The 18,234-nt window shown below is 42.3% G+C and overlaps 1 protein-coding gene across 1 annotated transcript in view; it reads left to right on the top strand.

Annotated features, from left to right (window-relative positions):
- The window catches only part of arhgap35a (Rho GTPase activating protein 35a), a 128,878-nt gene that overhangs the window by 75,486 nt on the left and 35,158 nt on the right, over window positions 1-18,234 (top strand). Inside the window, exon 4 of the mRNA XM_038786159.1 lies at window positions 1,517-1,661. Within this exon, the coding sequence (XP_038642087.1) occupies window positions 1,517-1,661 (145 nt within the window). The remainder of the gene's footprint in view (window positions 1-1,516; window positions 1,662-18,234) is intronic.

The raw sequence follows: 18,234 nt of genomic DNA, 5'->3' as shown, positions 1-18,234 counted from the left end.
AGGTAGGGTTGCGGGGGAGTCGCTGTTCTTTCAGAGGGTCGGTGCAGACTTGATGGATCGAATGGCCTCCTTCTGCATTGTTGGGATTCCATGGTTACTGCAGCAACTTTCCCTCTGCTTTATCTCTACTAGATTCCATCTAGGTTTGCATAGAATTCGCAAGATACGTCCTCAAGCTAACTTTTGTGACCAGAATTATTTTTTTTCTAAAACGGGGTGGTGTCAGAATGGGGGGAAAAAAACCTACGGCTGACGTTTTAGAAATCTTGTGTCCTGTTAAAAGTTTCAACTGGTCCTGAACCATTCTTTGTGTTCATAAACTCATGTTAGTGTGAAGCATGTTACCGCTGTCTAAACATGGATTCTACAGAACCCTAGAGCCAATACAACACTGGCGGCTATTTGGCCCATCAAGTCCATGCCAGCTCCCTATAGGCAATCCAATCAGTCCTATTCTCCCACTCTATCCCTGCAGTTCTGCACGTTTATTCACCTCAAGTGCCCATCCATTTCCTTTTGAAGTCATTAGTTGTCCCTGCTTCCACCACCCTTGTCAGCAAGTTCTAGGTCATGACCACTTGCTGAGTTTTTTAAAAAAAAAGATTTTCTTCATACCACCCCCTCCACTATATCTCTTGCCCAAATCTATGCTCAATCTGTGTTCCCATGTCCTTGTACCATCAGCAAGTGGAAAAAGCTTTTCTTTGTCTACCTTATCTAAATCTGCCATAATCTTGTCTAAACCTGCCATAATCTGGAAAGTTCTTTGACTTTCCCCATCACCTCCTTTTGCTCCAGGAACAACTCCAGCTTGTTCAACCTAACCTTGTAACTAAAACTCCTCTCCTTGAAACCATTCTGGCAAATCTATCCACCCTCTCAATGACCCTTGCATTCTCCCTGGTGTGGTGAAGAGATCTGGAGCAATATTCCAATTGTGGCTTAACCAGAGCTTTATAAAACTTGACTATAACTCTGATTCACAATGTTATGTTCAGTTTGCCTTTGCATTCGACGATTGTTGCAGCCCACCTAATTATGAGTCATGTTTAATCTGCAATAGTGTGATGAGAAGGTCTCTTGAGTCAGTTTGTTGAAGTGTTGACGTTTTAACAAGGTGGTTGAGGTGGATCAGAAGAGAAAAAAAGATGCTGCATTGCAGTGAATATCTTATTTGCTAAACTGAAAGCAAGACTTGTGTTTACATTGTGTCTTTAACAACCTGGGGCCATCTCAAAGCACTTACAGCCAATGGAAACTATATGAACTATAGTCTGTGTTCTAATGCAGACTGCCGTTATTGACCAAAATCCTAAATATATTAGTTATTCATCTCACATGATAGAAAGCTATGATGGATCTCGAACATGAGCGAACGTGACTTTGTCCTGTTCCGCAGTCAAATTCCTGAATTTTAATCTGAGAATTTATCAGTCCTCAATACTGTCTTGGTAAGTGTGCTATGAATATAGATTTATACGTTATTAAATCTTCTGCATATTTTCTTCATTCACAGAAGCCCAAGCCCAAACCTCGACCTTCCATTTCAAAGAGTACTTGGGAAAGCAATTATTTTGGAGTGCCTCTGACTTCAGTAGTGACAGTGGAGAAGCCTATTCCTATCTTCATCGAGAAATGCATAGAATTTATTGATTATAATGGTAAGACCACATTTTTGTTGCTATCGTGCATCTGATTCCTTCAGCTAATATAACATGTGGGTGTCAACACATGTACCGATCTTGTGTCTGATCGACTTGGCTGGGGCAAGTTTTGCTCATGAACCAGGAACTGGTTTTACACAGCATAACTGAACACATTCTCTAGATTTTGTCATGTAAGAGTATCTTTAAGAAATGGGTGTTTATCAGTGATGTCAGAGTGTGGGTGGAGCTGGGCTGTCTGTCAGCTTTTTACTTTCGTTTTAGGCTGCTTGCTGCAGGGTGTGTTTTAGTTTTGTTTTCAGAGCTGGAGCTGAAGCCAGGCCAAGCAGGTGTACTGCTGTTCCCTCTGCCATGCAAAGACTATCTCTTGATCATTTGGTGAATTCAGAATTATAAATGTTTTCAGTCGTGAATGTAAACCTAATGTGCTTCTGTTAAAAGGTGTTTCTTTTTTCTTCTGGATGTTGTTTGGGAAGTTATGAAGGATTACTTAGTGTTGTATTCTTTGGGGGTTGTATTTGAATTGATGGTAGCTATGATGTTCACTCTATGTTTTAAAAAGGTTAACTTGAGTTCCTAGAATAAACATTATTTTGCTTTAAAAAATACTTTTCGGGGCGGCACGGTGGCACAGTGGTTAGCATTGCTGCCTACGGCGCTGAGGACCCGGGTTCGAATCCTGGCTCTGGGTCACTGTCCGTGTGGAGTTTGCACATTCTCCCCGTGCCTGCGTGGGTTTCACCCCCACAACGCAAAGATGTGCAGGTTAGGTGGATTGGCCACACTAAATTGCCCCTTAATTGGAAAAAATGAATTGGATATTCTAAATTTATTTAAAATAATAAAAAAAAACGTTTCAATTTCTGCTGTACCACCTGTAGACTGGGCCGTGTGCTCCCCATACCACAATCTATTAAAAGTTGTGTGTCAGGTGAACCCATGATACACTTTGGGGTCTCTAAACCCTGGCCCATAACAATTCTTGAACAAATTTTGCAAGTTAATTCTTAGAGGATATAAAATAAGCATTTGAAAGAAGCATAGAATGCAGAGTGTGTTTTTAAAGAACTACGAAAAGGCTGCATTTTTTCAGTAGTGGCATCTAAAATAAAATGGCACGTAGTTCCCATTTTTGCTTTGAGGTTAAATCTGATTAGTTACAAATGGAATGTACAGGTGGTTCACTCGATGCAATAAGAGTCCTCATTTCCTCACTAATTCTTTCAGAACGTTGTGAAGATTTCTTCATCTTGTTCACTGTATGCCTATGGACTCCACAGTCCAATAGGAGAGGCCCTATCAGCACATGACTGCTGTTGAAGCATTGGTGGTATAAATGTATTTGTGTAAACTCTCAATTTAATACTTGTTTTAACATAAGCCATCCTTTCCCTGTGGGATGCTGGTGCTATGCAACGGTAGTAGGATACAGGGGTTAGACCAATTATCTTGGCTGTGCTGTTGCGACAGAAAGCAAGTAAACACGAACTTCCCCCAAAGGGAAGGATTAGAAGATTAGAGAGTGAGCTTTGTGTACTTGCCTCATCCCCAGACACAAGCAGCTGGATCCTGAGTGACATTGGCAACGGTCTCAACTGTAAGGTGCCAGTTTTCATTCTCGGAGTAAGGTTAGGAGTGGGGCATTGGAAGAGAAGGGAACCCCAAGGAAATGTGGGGGGGCTATTTGGCGGGGAATGAAAGACTTTCTTGTTTTTAAAACGATCCCTGAATTTAGTCCATGAGTACTCTGTCCTACCTAAGCAGCACAGAACTCCGGGTTTTGGCAGTGAATAACGGAGCAGTGGTTATTTATTTAATGAGTCTACACAATGAGGTCTGTAATTAGAGGATGCACAATAGAGTGCCCTGGATTGAAAGCAGCCAAGTGCCCTACTGTGCAGTTTGTCATGGGATCTTAAATGGAACATGCAAAATTGGTCAGCAAAGGCAGGATTTAAGCAGGTATAGCTTTTCGTCAACTGGAAAGAACCCAGCAATTGAGATGGATAATAAAAATAAGGGATTTATTTTTGTAATTTTGAGTATCTCATTTCTTAATTGATGCTTGTTTGTCTGCTTAAGAGATAAATATTCCCAAAAATGCCAGGGTCATTGATATTAAGAGGGGTGGATCGATGAATGTGAGCCTCCCATTTCAGTTCTCCATTTAAATGCTCGTACCTCACCTGCATCAACCATGCCATAACCTGCATTAAATTGTCGGAGACTGGAGAAGGACTGAAATCGTAAAATGTCATTTTGTGGATTATTTTATCCTGCTGGAGTACTATATAATGTGAAAAACAGCTATTGTTATTTCACACATGCTGTCAGCTTTTGACAATTACAAATTAGGGCTGCTCTTCGATTAAATTCTGTTAAATTTCAAAATATTCTGCTCGTGTTTAAGGGGGGTTTCTTTAAATTTTGTGAATGTTGTTTCTGGATATGCTTCCCAAGATTGACCATCTGTCTTGAGTTAGAGCAGCAATCTGAAAGCAAAAGATTCTTTTTGGCACCTTAAAATCATTCAAACTAATTAGAGGGATCAAAGTCGTTTTAGTTTTTTGGGGGTAATTGCAGCCAAAGTGGGTGGGTGGTTGCATGGGCAGCCGCTCTCATTTGCCCGAGAAGCTGGTCACACTGGGCCTAGTTTTGACACACTCTCTGCACCGGAAATGACCAGCATCTCGTGTTGGGCATGCTGGTTTAGCTTCTTTTGGCGCAGCCTTTAACCAGCCTGCTTCACTTACTTTGCATACTGTTCCTTTTGAGAAATGGCACTTTTTAATTTACTGTACAATCAAGGTAGCGAATTGGCATTATTGTTGCATGTTTCTAACAGAGGATTTTTTAGGGTAATTGCAAGAGAAATCGCTGCATAGTCCAGATTACTTGCAATCTTTCTGCTCGTTGTCTGTACATGTCCTGACCAGCTGTGGAAGGTGTTGACGTATAAAAGCTGTGATTCCGATTGGCATGTTTCACTGGCCAATTCTGATCATTTAAATGCTCCGAGTCTGTTTAAGCCCTGATATTTGCATTCTCTGCCAATAGTTTGGATTTTTGCTTCTTATTTTCCCTCTTTCTGTTCTTCTCCCCAAATTATTCACTTCTGCTTACATTACAATCGTTCATGTTCCTCGTCCAAGTCACAACTTAAAGACGGCCTTTGAATCAGTTATAACATTCCAACTGTAACAGACCAAAACAGATCATGTATTGAACCTGGCATCTCGCAGCTCTTGTAGCTCCTTTACACACTGCCAACCAAGCCATCAGGGCCGTTGACAAGAGAATATTTTCCTTCAGCTAATATTCTTATTGGAAAGTATCCATTCATTTCTCAGAATGCTGCTTGAATATGGATTGTTTCACTCAAATTTAAAAGGACTAAAGTAGCAATGTAAACAGAAATGTGGCTTACTGCCAGTGAATTTATTTTCTTAAAATCTAATGGATTTCTGCTGGTGGAGAGGTTAACCCTTCAGGGAGTAGCTTGCACAGATATTTTTGCTGGTATTTGCTATAAAATATGGCAAATTTCAGATTTTTTGCCATTATTAATTTATATGTAGTAAATCAATGTTATAACTATACACGTTACAATAAATGAACTACTTTTTAATACTGTGCAATGTACTGCTTTTTGTGATCTTAATTCATCGCAAGTTGCGGCCAGGTTAGTGTTAGATCTAAAAACAGCTGCTCTCTGCTGTGTGTGGCTTAAATGGTATCACCACATGTGCCTCAAATTTGGCAAAAACATCGGCAGTTGTATTACAGTGAATTTTCCACAATTTTAAGTAGATGTAGCATAAATGTTTTGTGCATGGCTGCCATTATGTTGAACTGAAATACCAACACTGGAGTAGGTTACATTCTATGCTGTGCACGGGCATCAATGAATACCAGGGAGTGGTTAAAAACTGGTAATTCCATCAAGGTGTTTGAGTGCCCTCATGAATTGCAGAAGAGAATCTTGCTGTTTAGTCATCTGGTGGTGGATCTCCTGTGGTGCCAGTTGGTGATGGTGAGTCAGAGGCTGATGGTGCCACCTTCTATAATGTACTAATCCCAACAGCAGCAGCAATTCCTTCCCGCTTTTAGCAGGGCCATTCTTACCCAATATCCTAAACAGTGCTTTCCTGCTCTTTGTATTTCAACCCTACCAATTAACAGGGCATCACATTTTATAACTCTCGCTTGCTCTCTCGCTCTCCTTCCTGCACCCCACACCCCCATGGCGTGCTCCTACTCTCCTTCTCTCCCCCGCTCCCCACCTTTGCTGGCACACTCCTGCTCTCCACTTTCCCCATCACCTCTCGCTTCCATCTCTTTCCGTCCCTTCCCTCACTGAGCAAAATACCTTAATTGGGCATTTATGATACTCTTTGAACTGCACTAGTGAGTGGCCTGACTTGTAAGACATTAGTTGTGCAACAAAAGGCTGTATGAACAAGCTAACATCAACAAATTTCACTATTTAATAAAAGTAACTTCCAGCTTCATATAAATCTATTATTGGTGCAGATTTTTGTTTCAAATGTTGTGAGGAACAATACTCTTAATCCTCACTTGAAAGTAAAATTGCTTTTGATTTTAAATGGATCAAATTTGGCTAAAAATAAAGAGCCTATTTTTTTTAGGAAGAGGTGGGAAAATAAATGATTTCAGAAGTCTTTGTTATGTGCAATATTTTGTGTACAGAATGGATGACTCTGGGCATGATCGCTAATTGGGAATTTAGGGGTTTTCATTAGTTGTAAAGGCAAAGCTGGACTATCTTGGTTTGAGGTACAATTTTCTGCATTATTTTCAGCTTGCAGTGTGTTGGCTTCCTTTTAAAAGCTGGGATTTTATGTCAGGAATGGATGGTTGTACAGGTTGGTGTTGATGCACGATGATACTCGACTCGCTTGAAATCCTTAATGTTGTAGAAATAAGAAAAATTGGCAGTTATGTTATTATAAGCTAGGTTAGCATTCCAGCCAAATGTACAATGATAATTATCTATTTCAAACTAACTTTAACATAAGCAATTTGTCTGATATTCTCCACACGCTACAGCCAAGACCCATCAGCCAGAGGTGAAATGCTTGGGAGTATGATCCTCTCTGGCATTTTCTGTTCAGCCGAGTGGGGTGGGGTGTGGGTGCCTCATTAACCAATTCTATCTGTTGGGCTGTTTTGACTTCATTCACTGCAAAGTTTCCTACTTGTTATGGCTCAAAATTAGTTTGTATTAAACTCCATTGAGAAACATGAATGAAATCTGATCCAGGCCTTGCTTGATGCAGGAAGTGATGGATTAGAAAGGAAATCTCTATTTACAGTTTGCTTAACCTGGGTAACCTGAAACCTTCACTTCAGGAGGGCCTTTGACTCCAGCTACAATTCTGTTAATTTTCCTCCCTTTCAATTAAACTAAGGCACTGAGGAACGATTGTCACTATAATAAAAAAAAAAGAGTTGAAACGACAGGCGTCCATTTCTCCTACTTAGGCATTTTAACTTTTGAAAGAAATCCTTAATTTCTAAAGGACAACTCCCTAAGAAAATAATAATTTAGACCGTATTATTAGTTTTCAAGTTCTAAGCAATATTTGATGTTTCACCTTGATTGAAAAAAGTTTAACTATAAAACCATCATTTATCCCATCTGCAAGGATCCACATTTGCTATTATCTGTGAACTGGACTAATGGGAGTGATGGTGTTGGATAACATTAGGTTTTTCAGCTGCTGAGCTGTCTGTTTAGGTGGTATCATTAACCGTCATTTCATTCAAAGCGCTGTGTACGCTCCACTAAAAATTGCAATTGGGCAAAAGTTTGATTGGAATATTTTCTTGGCTCTGAGTTCCAGCTAAAGCATTTGGCCAGCCGGGTGGACTAAAAATGGGTTGCTCCATGTCAAGCCTTAACTGACTGGGCAAATTCGTGGCTAGTACATTAATGTTGCAAAGATGTCTTCATAGTAAAAGTGTTGTGCATCTGCATTTGTTTTGGTGTTAACAAATCTGCCTCATACTATACATATTCCGGAATTGTTGCAACATGAACTGGGTCAAGCCTCCTTCAGAAGTGATTGTTTGATATAATTGGACTATTATACCAATCAGCATCCAGTTTCTGAATTAAATGAGATATTGTGCATAATCCACTTCATTCTGCTTTCTATTCAGTTTCATTAATATTTATACTGCAGTGGTCATCTTTTTAAAAAAAAAGAATTCTGTTTCATAATACCTGGATGCTTTTAGCAACCAGAAGGTGAAATTAACAAAGGCATGTGTTTTTCAATCTGGACTAATAGACTGTGGTTTGACTGGGGAAAGTCCCTTGGGGAGTTGATGTACTTTGCAGCCTGCAGATTTGTTTTTCAGCTTGGAGGGACGTGGTAATGGAAAATCTCAGCAGGTCTGGCAGCATCTGTAGGGAGAGAAAAGTGCTAACGTTTCGAGTCCGATGACTCTTTGCCACAGCCTTGATAAAGAGTCAATGGACTCGAAACGTTAGCTCCTTGGGCTTACACTGCAATTAAGTTACTGTGAAAAGCCCCTAGTCGCCACATTCCGGCACCTGTTCAGGTACAATAAGGGAGAATTCAGAATGTCCAAATTACCTAACAGCAAGTCTTTCGGGACTTGTGGGAGGAAACCCACGCAGACATGGGGAGAACGTGAAGATTCCACACAATGCTCCAAGCCGGAAATTGAACCTGGGACCCTGGCGCTGTGAAGCAACAGTGCTAACCACTGTATAAGTGTGAAGGTATCTATTTTGGACCAAAAAAGCATAGAGCAGGGTACTTTCTAAATGAGAAGAGGTTAAGTACAGTGGATGTCCAAAGAGACTCGGGAGTTCAGGTGTATAGATCTTAAAAATGTCACTATCAAGTGCAGGAAATAATCAAAAAGGCTAATGGAATACTACCCTTTATATCGAGAGGATTGGAGTATGAAGACCCAGAAGTTATGCTGCAGCTATATAAAACCCTGCTTAGACCCCATTTGGAGTCACTGTGAGCAGTTCTGGGCACCATACCTTAGGAAGGGTATAGTGGCCTTGGAGGGAGCGCAATGTAGGTTTACAAAAATGATACCTGGACTTGGGTTAAGATGCGAGGAGAGGTTTACACAAATTAGGCCTGTTTTCGTTAGAATTCAGAACTCAAGATATTAATAGGAAAAGAAAGGGTGGATAAAGATAAACTTTACCACTGGTTGCAGATTCTAAGACTAGGGAGCATAGTCTCTAAATTAGGGAGAGATGTTAATTTTAAATCCGAGATAGATAGACTTTCAAGATAGTAAGGAAAAATATTACGGGTGTGGTTCAAAGGCAGGTATATGGAGTTGGGTCACAGATCAGCCGTGATCGCACTGAATGGCGGGACAGGCTTCATAAGTTGGAGAGTAAGGATGATTTCCCTCCTGCGGGAATCGAGAACTAGAGAGCACAGTTTCAAAATCAGGATTTCCCAGTTTAAGACCGAGATTAGGGGCAACACAGTAGCACAAGTGGATAGCACTGCGGCTTCACAGCGCCAGGGTCCCAGGTTTGATTACCTGCTGGGTCACTGTCTGTGCGGAGACTGCACATTCTCCCCGTGGGTTTCCTCCGGGTGCTCCGGTTTCCTCCCACAGTCCAAAGGCGTGCAGGTTAGGTAGATTGGCCATGATAAATTGCCCTTGGTGACCAAAAAGGTTAGATGGGGTTATTGGGTTACGGGGACAAGTTGGAAATGAGGGTTTAAGTGGTTCGGTGCAGACACAATGGGCTGAATGGCCTCCTTCTGCACTCTATGTTCTATTAGGGGGAATTTGTTCTGAGTCATTAACCGTTGGAATTCACTTCCCCAGAGAGCAGTGAAGTTGGGTCGTTGAATATATTCAAGACTGATAGATTTTTGATCTATGGATTTGAGGTTATTGGAGGAGGGGGGTCTGCCAGCAAAGCGGGATACGGGAGCAATCAGATCAACCTTGACCTTAATAAATGACGGCGAAGGCTTGAGGGCCAAATTACCATCCCCTATTTCTTGTATTATTTCACATTTAACAGCCATTGATTAAATACAGTAGTCTCAAATGTATTATATACCTACCTGTGTTAGGAGCAGCGCAGTGGTTAGCACTGCGCCGAGGGCCTGAGTTTGATCCCGGCCCCGGGTCACTGTCCGTGTGGAGTTTGCACACTCTCCCCATGTCTGTGTGGGTCTCACCCCCACAATCCAAAAAGATGTGCAGGGTAGGTGTATTGGCCTCGCTAAATTGCCCCTTAATTGGGTGGGGGGGGGATTGGATACTCTTTTTAATTTTAAAAAAAAATATAGCTACCCTTGTTCCCTTTATGTAGCTCCTGCAACCCCACCCGCCGATTACTATCTAGAAATTGCTTAACAGCAGTGATAAAAATTGATATCTAACTTCAGGCATTTATCACTTGATGATTGTAACTGCATGGCATTCCAGAGTATGTTTCGAATAATCCCTGAGTAATATTGACAGATTGTCAGTGTAATTTCGTGAAAACTTATATTCATAAAGGTTCTCTCAATTGGCCAACAGAGCGATGAAAGTTGCTTATGCCTGTGGCACCGTGATTTACAGGACTCTTCCACTCTCTCTTTTCCAATGTGTAATGTTTAAAACCGGATCTTGCATTTGTATACTCGGATTGTGAATTGAGTTTGAATGCTGATCAATAAACCCACTATTTCAAACCAAGTACTTGAAGGGGAGGTCCAGATGGAGCATTATTTTTTCCAAGTCTCACCGAAACCACCTCTTCCTGCTTTGATTTTTGATGCTCCCTTGATGGCTCGACAGGTTAATGCAGCGAGTAGTGAATCGCTATCAGCAGGAAGTTTCAACTGTGCTGAGGCACACTGGTGTGGCATGAGAACTGTGCCATGGCTGTGGGGCAGACTCTCTATCTCTACAGAAACGGCAGAATGGGGGAAGGGGAGAGGCTGCAAGGAGGAGACATTTGTTGCATTGTGGAGCCAGTGACGTGCGCGCGCACACGCTCACACACTCACTCACACTCTCCAAACAATCCACATCCCAACTTGTCAGAGGTGGAGTCTGCAAACAGAGTCTTCAGCGAGAAGAACGGGCAATGTAAAAAATGTGACTTTCGCGAGTGGACCCATGCTGTAAAGGCCGAGGCTTCAGAGAGGAGTGGTGTTTGTCGAAAGCAGTGCACCGCAAGTATATTTCACATTCTAGTAAATCAGACTGCAAACACCAACATAAGGAAGTTTCCAGCATTTAAAAAGCGCCACTGACATCTGCACATTGTTGCCTTTGTGACCAAATATTTCCACAGTGAGAAGCGGTATAATGAAGGCAATGTCAGGAATCGAAAGACTAATATTAATCCCCACATGCGTGAAATTGAATCAGGCATTAAAACAACAAAAAAAATCTGGCACATCTCTATTTACATTTAACCAAATTACATAATAGCTTTCTTCCCAACCTGTGCTCACCAATTTGACTGAAATGACAAGTTTAAAATATAAAAATCTACAAAAAGATGCTCCAGGTTAGGAAAAAGTCAAAGAAAATCTTAGTTACATCCAAAATGGGTTCTGTTTACCAAACAATAATGTGCCAGGCATGTGGAATTAACTCGAGAGCAGGATGGCTGCTGTACAGTGTGACTTCTTTTTCATTTCTCCCATCACCGCGGGGAGTAGTAATATTTAACCGGCGGCCTGGGGGTAATAGCCTTTTCCATGTTACTGGATGCAGCAGGACAGAATTTGGAGCAAATCTGTTTTGGAAAGAGCGGAGAATCAGGCCATTCAGAAGCTGGTCTGACAGCCGATTAACTGAGCTTTTTTTAGCAATCCTAAAGTGGCTGCAATATTCGCTCCACAAAACCTGTAGGGATGAAAACCATTCCTTGCATTTCTCCCGGGTTCAGAAGAAGATAATTATCATTTCTCTATGCCATGCCTTGAAAAATCACTGGGAATCCAATTATTACTTGTGCTGACTGCTCGTTCCAGCACTAATGATTTATCCAAACACACTGCTCCAAGATTTTGCATAGACTCCAGTGAGGAAAGCGGAGATATAAAGAGTGAAAGTTTAACAAAGAATGAGCGATTCATGGGAGCGGGATACTGGACGAGCTGGGTATGAAGAATGAGTAGTCAGTGAGGAGAGAGTGGCAGTAAAGAGAGAGACTAAAGGAATGAGAGTGGGATTGTAAATGAAGTGCAAGGCTCTCCAGATTTCAGGAGTGGAGTGGGTCTGCGCAGCACATTTCAGCGAGGAGGCTGAGGTGTCGATGTGAGACTTTGGCATGAAGAACCAGCTGTAAATTATGAGATTTTAGCAAAGGGAGCGGGGCTTTAAATAGAGCATGTTCACTAGTGTCTAAGTGGGTGCATCGTGGAATTGTTTTTCACGTTGATGTATGGCGTGTCACTGAAAAGGTTGGGAACCACTGGTTTAGGATGCCACACTTGGCCTCACTGGCTAGGTAAAGGAAACAATCGACCTGTGTGTTAATTTTGGTCATGGTCCAATGACCGTTTCTGGCACATACCTGCCTATATATGGCAGTCCGTCTGGTAAAGATTACTGAGATGCTGTCCAATAGCTTGTCAAGAATTATCATCTTCAGATGATGTTTAAAGAATGTTCACTTAAGTGGCGGATTTTGGGGTGACCTCCTGGAACAATCTTATCACAAAAGCTAGGACCGTGGGAAAGGCATGGGATATCAATGAAAATAGCCAAGACATTTGACACTATTTTGTTTTTGTTGACTATATCCATAAGGGTTCATGGTTCTAGGATGGAGACTCCAAATCTACTCCTCAGCACATCTGGGGACCCAGCCATATTGATACTGTGGCTGTCGCAGCAGGTCAGAGGCTGCTAAGCCTGTCCACCATCTACAAGGCACAAGTCAGGAGTGTGATGGAATACTCTCCACTTCCCTGGGTGAGCGCAGTTCCAACAACACTCAAGAAGCTCTACACCATCCAGGACAAAGCAGCACTGGTTGGTCGACACCCCTTCCGCAAACATTCAAACCTTCGACCACTGACATACAGTTGCAGCCCTATGTACTGTCTACAAGATGTGCAGCAGGAGCTCGTGAAGTTCCTCCTTAGGCTGCACCTTCCAAACCCATGACCATTACCTTCTAAAGGACAAGAGCAGCAGATACCTGGGAACCCCACCACCTGGCGGTTCTCCTCTATATCAGTCACCACCCTGATTTGGAAATATATTGCCATTCATTCACTGTCGCAGGGTCAAAATCCTGGAACTGCCTCCCTAACAGCACCGTGGTAATACCTACACCTCCGGTACTGCAGCGGTTCAAGAAGGAAACTCACCAACACCTTCTGAAGGGCAACTAGGGATGGGCAATAAATGCTGGCCTAACCAATGACACCCATACCCGTAAATTAATTTTTAAAAAATATACCTTTAAATGGATGTTGGATCCTTTGAAGTAAAGGATGTTCCTCAGAGATCTTATCCCACAGACTGAATTTGCGCTAGCTGCCTGTTGTTTTAAATATTGTATCAATTAGGGATAAAGCAAAATGCTGTTCTTCCAGTGTGTTTTTCCCAAAGGTTTTGCAACAGTGCAGAAGGAGGCTATTTGGCACATCGAGTCTGCACTGACCCTTCAAATAAACACTCAACCTAAACCCCCCTCCCCAATCCCCGTAACCCCACAACCTAACCTGTACATCCCTGGACACTAAGGGGCAATTTTCAAAGCCAATCCACCTAATCTGCACATCTTTGTGGGAGGAAACCAGAGCACCCGGGGGAAACCCACGCACACACGGGGAGAACGTGCAAACTCCACACAGTCACCTAAGGTCGGAAATGAACTTGGGTCCCTGGCACTGTGAGGCAACAGTGCTAACCACTGTGCCGCCACCCGCCCCGATCTACTAGTCTCCCAGTTCACACTCTTTTTATTGGCTGGATGTTGGTTTCGGGATTTGATGGTGTGGACTATTGATCTCTACGTGAGTTGCCTGCTGGTGCAATGCCAATAGTGTTTTTTGCAACAGGCATTTCTGTACGGATATCTCCTGATTTGGGCTCAACTGGAAATGCATGTGCATCCGGGTGAAAGCATTGGACGAGGATGTGATGGACAAGCCTACTTTGTCAAATGGAGAGTGCAAGGGGTCCCACCCTTAATTCAGTGCAGGTGGAATCTTGGTTTTGTAGTTGTTTAAAGTGCTGTATTAATGATTATGCAACAATTAAAACCAATGATTTAGTGCACTTTGAAAGCATACATTACTAGCCATCTGGGTGAATGTGGTCTTGAATTGCAGTATATTATTTTGCAATTTTGAGATTGTGGTTGTGACAAACAAACAGTTTTATTCTGTGTAAACTATATAATTTATCTGTGTTCACCATGATGATTTGATTTGAAAAGCACCTTTTAATCTTTTAATTCCCACCCGCCAGTACATGGCTTTGCATGGATTTCTCAGAATATCTTTCATTGGAAGTGGGGGAGCGAGAGGCTTTGTGCAGGAGATAGGAGTCGAACAGCGTTACCTATAATTAATGGCACTCATTTGCTTTCTGAGCACAAAAAACTGTGATTACAGGAATTTTAAAGAGGCTCAAGTACAAAATGTAGAGCAGAATGACTGGAGTGTCTTCACTGCAGGGATTTATTTCCATTCAAGTCCTTAATTCCCCCAGTTTTTAAAGCATATGAATAAGGAAAGCATTTATTAAACTAAAACTCTGTTTGTTCTGTTGTGTTAATCCGTGGTTCTTCAGCTTACTCGTTCTGTTGAGAGACTGACTGACAGGGCCAGTGCCTGGGTGTTTGTGCACTGCGGTTTTTTTTTTCCTTTTTCTGCACTGAGCCGTCTAATAACTGTGGTCACCACCAATGGAATATACACCAATACATTTGATCTGAGTAAAAGTGTCATTCTGCAAGTAAAACATGGTAAAAGAGGTTCCTGTTCACTTGACTACTTTTCTGCATTGCATCAGTTCCCAATAAATGTTTTTAAAATAATCTTGTTGCCAAATCTTGCTCGCATAGTACTTTGACAATATAAGAAAAATTTATGCCCTTCATAATCTGTCCGTCTAACTCGCACCCTGCCGTCCAAACCGCACAAGCTGGCCCTGTGGGGAAATTGCTTACTCGCCCTGTGTCTGTTACACCAGGTCTGTGTCAGAATCAACCATATGGTTGAGCAGCAGTACTTAATGATGAGCTGCAAGTTCTGTTTGTACACTTATTGTGTCTGTAATGAACGCAAATTAATATTGCTGGCAGCAATTTTCTTGGGAAAAATTCCAATATCATAAAGAACCATGCGTGAAATAATGGTTGGCCGCAGAGTCCAACCATTTGTTTTGTTTAGCCCTCTACCTCTGACTGAAAAAGGCAGTCGAGCAAGCTGCTCCTCAGTTTCCTAACCAGTCATTGAAATGGACAAAACCAGCATATTATTTTGTCCTTATAGAGCTGCAAATACCTTTCCACATCCGGTGAATTCACCAAAATTTCTGAATGTGGAATGGTATTACGTGGCTGCTTCCACTCCAATACCTGCACCTGCAGTAGGTGCTGATTGTTCGTTTTAATTACCCCCATTAGCCCAGAGTTCAGGAAAATTGATTTGTCTTTGCACCCAGTGGCAAATTTCCAAACTAGTCTGAGGTATTAGTTGTTCCCGTCACGAGTTTACCAGTGCTTATTCTAACATGCCTGTGAACAAGGCCTGGGGCATGGCACCTTCCCTGTTCAGTGTTGGGAATGATCCAGGAGATGCTGAAAAGAAGAGGTACTCGCGGTGGCGGAGTGGTTAGCACTGCTGCCTCACGGCACCAAGCACCCGGGTTTAATCCCGGCTCTAGGTCACTGTCCATGTGGAGTTTGCACATTCTCCGCTTGTCTGCGTGGGTTTCACCCCCACAACCCAAAGATGTGCAGGTTAGGTCGATTGGCCACGCTAAATTGCCCCTTAATTGGAAAAAGAATTGGGTACTCTAAATTTACTTTTTAAAAAGAGGTACTCACAGGTCTGAAATATTAGTATTCCAAACGCATGTATATATAACTAGGTGACGGAGCATTGGAATGAATATCCTTTGTGTTTGACCTTCAATTAGGTTTATGCTACACTCTTTGGGACCTCGTATTGAGATGAGGCAGGCCCCTGTAAGGCATCTCGATCTCAGAGCGATAGTGTGCTTTACAATCTTGTTGTACTGCCAGACTTTCCTTAATTCTTACCCAAAACCACTTTGCACTGAGGCAGATCTGAGTAAAAGTGCAGCCTTCATGTAGTGCACTAAGCTCTTGTAGAATGCACAAACAATGGCATGATGTTTACGTCTGTTGCTGAGTAAAAGCATTGAATTGTTTTCAGCTTTCTATAAGTATCCATTCTTGCTGGGTTACAGTGCTACATACACAATTTACTCCACAATCTCTTGCGCCGAGGCCCTTCTTCATATGCAGTGAATACGGGTAGCTTATTTGGCCATAGAGGGCATCACACTGTAGTCCTGCAGTGAGCTCTTGCTGTACTGACCAGAAATCATTGACGAGCAAGCAGGAGCCCTACTTGATTTTTGCCCTCTTGCTAACTTAATGGTGCTAAGGCCAATAGTACCAGAATATCTGTCCCTACAGATCAGCAAGTTTACTGATCACACCTCATTGATAAGTTGACACTTCCGATAGTGCAGCACTAGAGGTGTCAGCCTAGATCTGTATTAAGGCCTTTGGAGTGTTTCTTGAACTCGATTGATAGTCTGGAAATTAAAGAAGCAGCACAGTGTTCCTTGCCTATTAGCTTACAAGCTAAAGCTTGCAACTCAGGCAGTGGAGGTAAAAACGATTGGTTTGGGACTGGACTCAAAGTATCATGGGGCTTTCTATCGCTCGGGCAGATTGAGGATGCCAGGATTGAAACAGTGAATTCTTTCTATTGGTTTGATTTATGAGATCCCAGTTCTGCCTTTGAAGTCCCCTCCCCTACTCTATTTTGTACAGTGGCAATTTTTAACTATGACATTACCATATGTCGTCAGTGAAGGAGCTCACCGTGAATGTACAAGTTAGGGGCTGGTTTAGCACAGGGCTAAAAAGCTGGCTTTTGAAGCAGACCAAGGCAGGCCAGCAGCCTCCCCGAACAGATGCTGGAATGTGGCGACTAGGGGCTTTTCACAGCATTTGAAGCCTGCTTGTGACAATAAGTAATTTTCATTTCATTTCAAAGGAAACTAAAGAACAATAATTAAGCAACATGTTGTTTTTTAAAAAAATAAAACCACGTACGACTTTTGCAGTGTTTGGATTCAAGGATTTTGTTTTTTATAAGCCTCTGCTGGTTCACGGTGAAGATATGTTCCATTCGTGAGTTGGAATGGAATTTGGTGAAATCTAGTAACTGAAGCTTAGAGTCTGTTATTCCTCCTGCCTGTTGCCTTTATTCCCCTAGCAGGCATGTTGCTGCTTACCATGTTGCCCTACCAATTATCTACTCATCTCTCCAAATAGCAGAGTGTACTTTGGCAGTATGTCACCGCGATTTTAGTGAAGCACAGTGAGTGAGCATGTGAGACTTCTGTGCAATGTCCAGTTGAACTGTGGGGGAAAAAATACCCAGAACTATAATTGCTGATTCCATTTTTCCAAACTTGGATTCTGCCTGGTGAGGCAATTGAACTGCCTCATCTTTTTTTTTTAAATTTAGCGTACCCAATTATTTTTTCCAATTATGGGGCAATTTAGTGTGGCCAATCCACCTAGCCTGCACATCTTTTGGGTTGTGGGGGCGAAACCCACGCAGACACGGGGAGAATGTGCAAACTCCACACAGACAGTGACCCAGGGCCGGGATTCGAACCCGGGTCCTCAGCGCCGTAGGCAACAATGCTAACCACTGTGCCACCGTGCTGCCCCACTGTCTCATCTTTAAGATGAAGTACTGTTTGTTACAAGTCATTAGTTCATTAGTTGATGGTGAAAACGGTTGGAGATTTATTGAGGGCATCACATGCAAATTTGAACAACATTAAAACATTAACTAAAGATCATTTCCTATGTTGTCCCTCGATTCGAGGGTTGTGGGGTTTCTGCGATGGGTCCATGTGACTGAACAGACTAATTCTCAACCTAAAGATCTTTGGGCGCATGGAGCAGGAGGTAGAGGAATCCGCAAAGCAAGATTTGCTTCCTTTTCTTTCCTGCAACTCTGTGCCATCATGAAGATGTGACTCAAAGCGTGATCCATCTTGCTGGACACGTTGCCATTTTGAATGATTTGTGTCATGTAATTAATGTCAATGCTGCTGCGCTTCTAGTATTTTGAAACATATTTTCAATGCTGCCATTTCAGAGTTGAGAAAGCGAGACCTGGCTGGGAGATCCTTTTTGCCCACCTTAGACAGTGTGCCCAGTCCATCGAAGTTGCTTTTGCAGAAGCTTTGCTTGAATGTTGTGGAGCTGGCTTTGAGAAGGACAGTAGCATTTGTTCAACGGTCTTCCCATTGAACTTGGACAATGCAACGGAGG

The sequence above is a fragment of the Scyliorhinus canicula genome, chromosome 27, assembly GCF_902713615.1.
Source record: "Scyliorhinus canicula chromosome 27, sScyCan1.1, whole genome shotgun sequence".
Classification (NCBI taxonomy): Eukaryota; Metazoa; Chordata; class Chondrichthyes; order Carcharhiniformes; family Scyliorhinidae; genus Scyliorhinus; species Scyliorhinus canicula.
The sequence above is the reverse complement of the archived record's forward strand: the minus strand, read 5'-3'. Positions and strand labels throughout refer to the sequence as shown.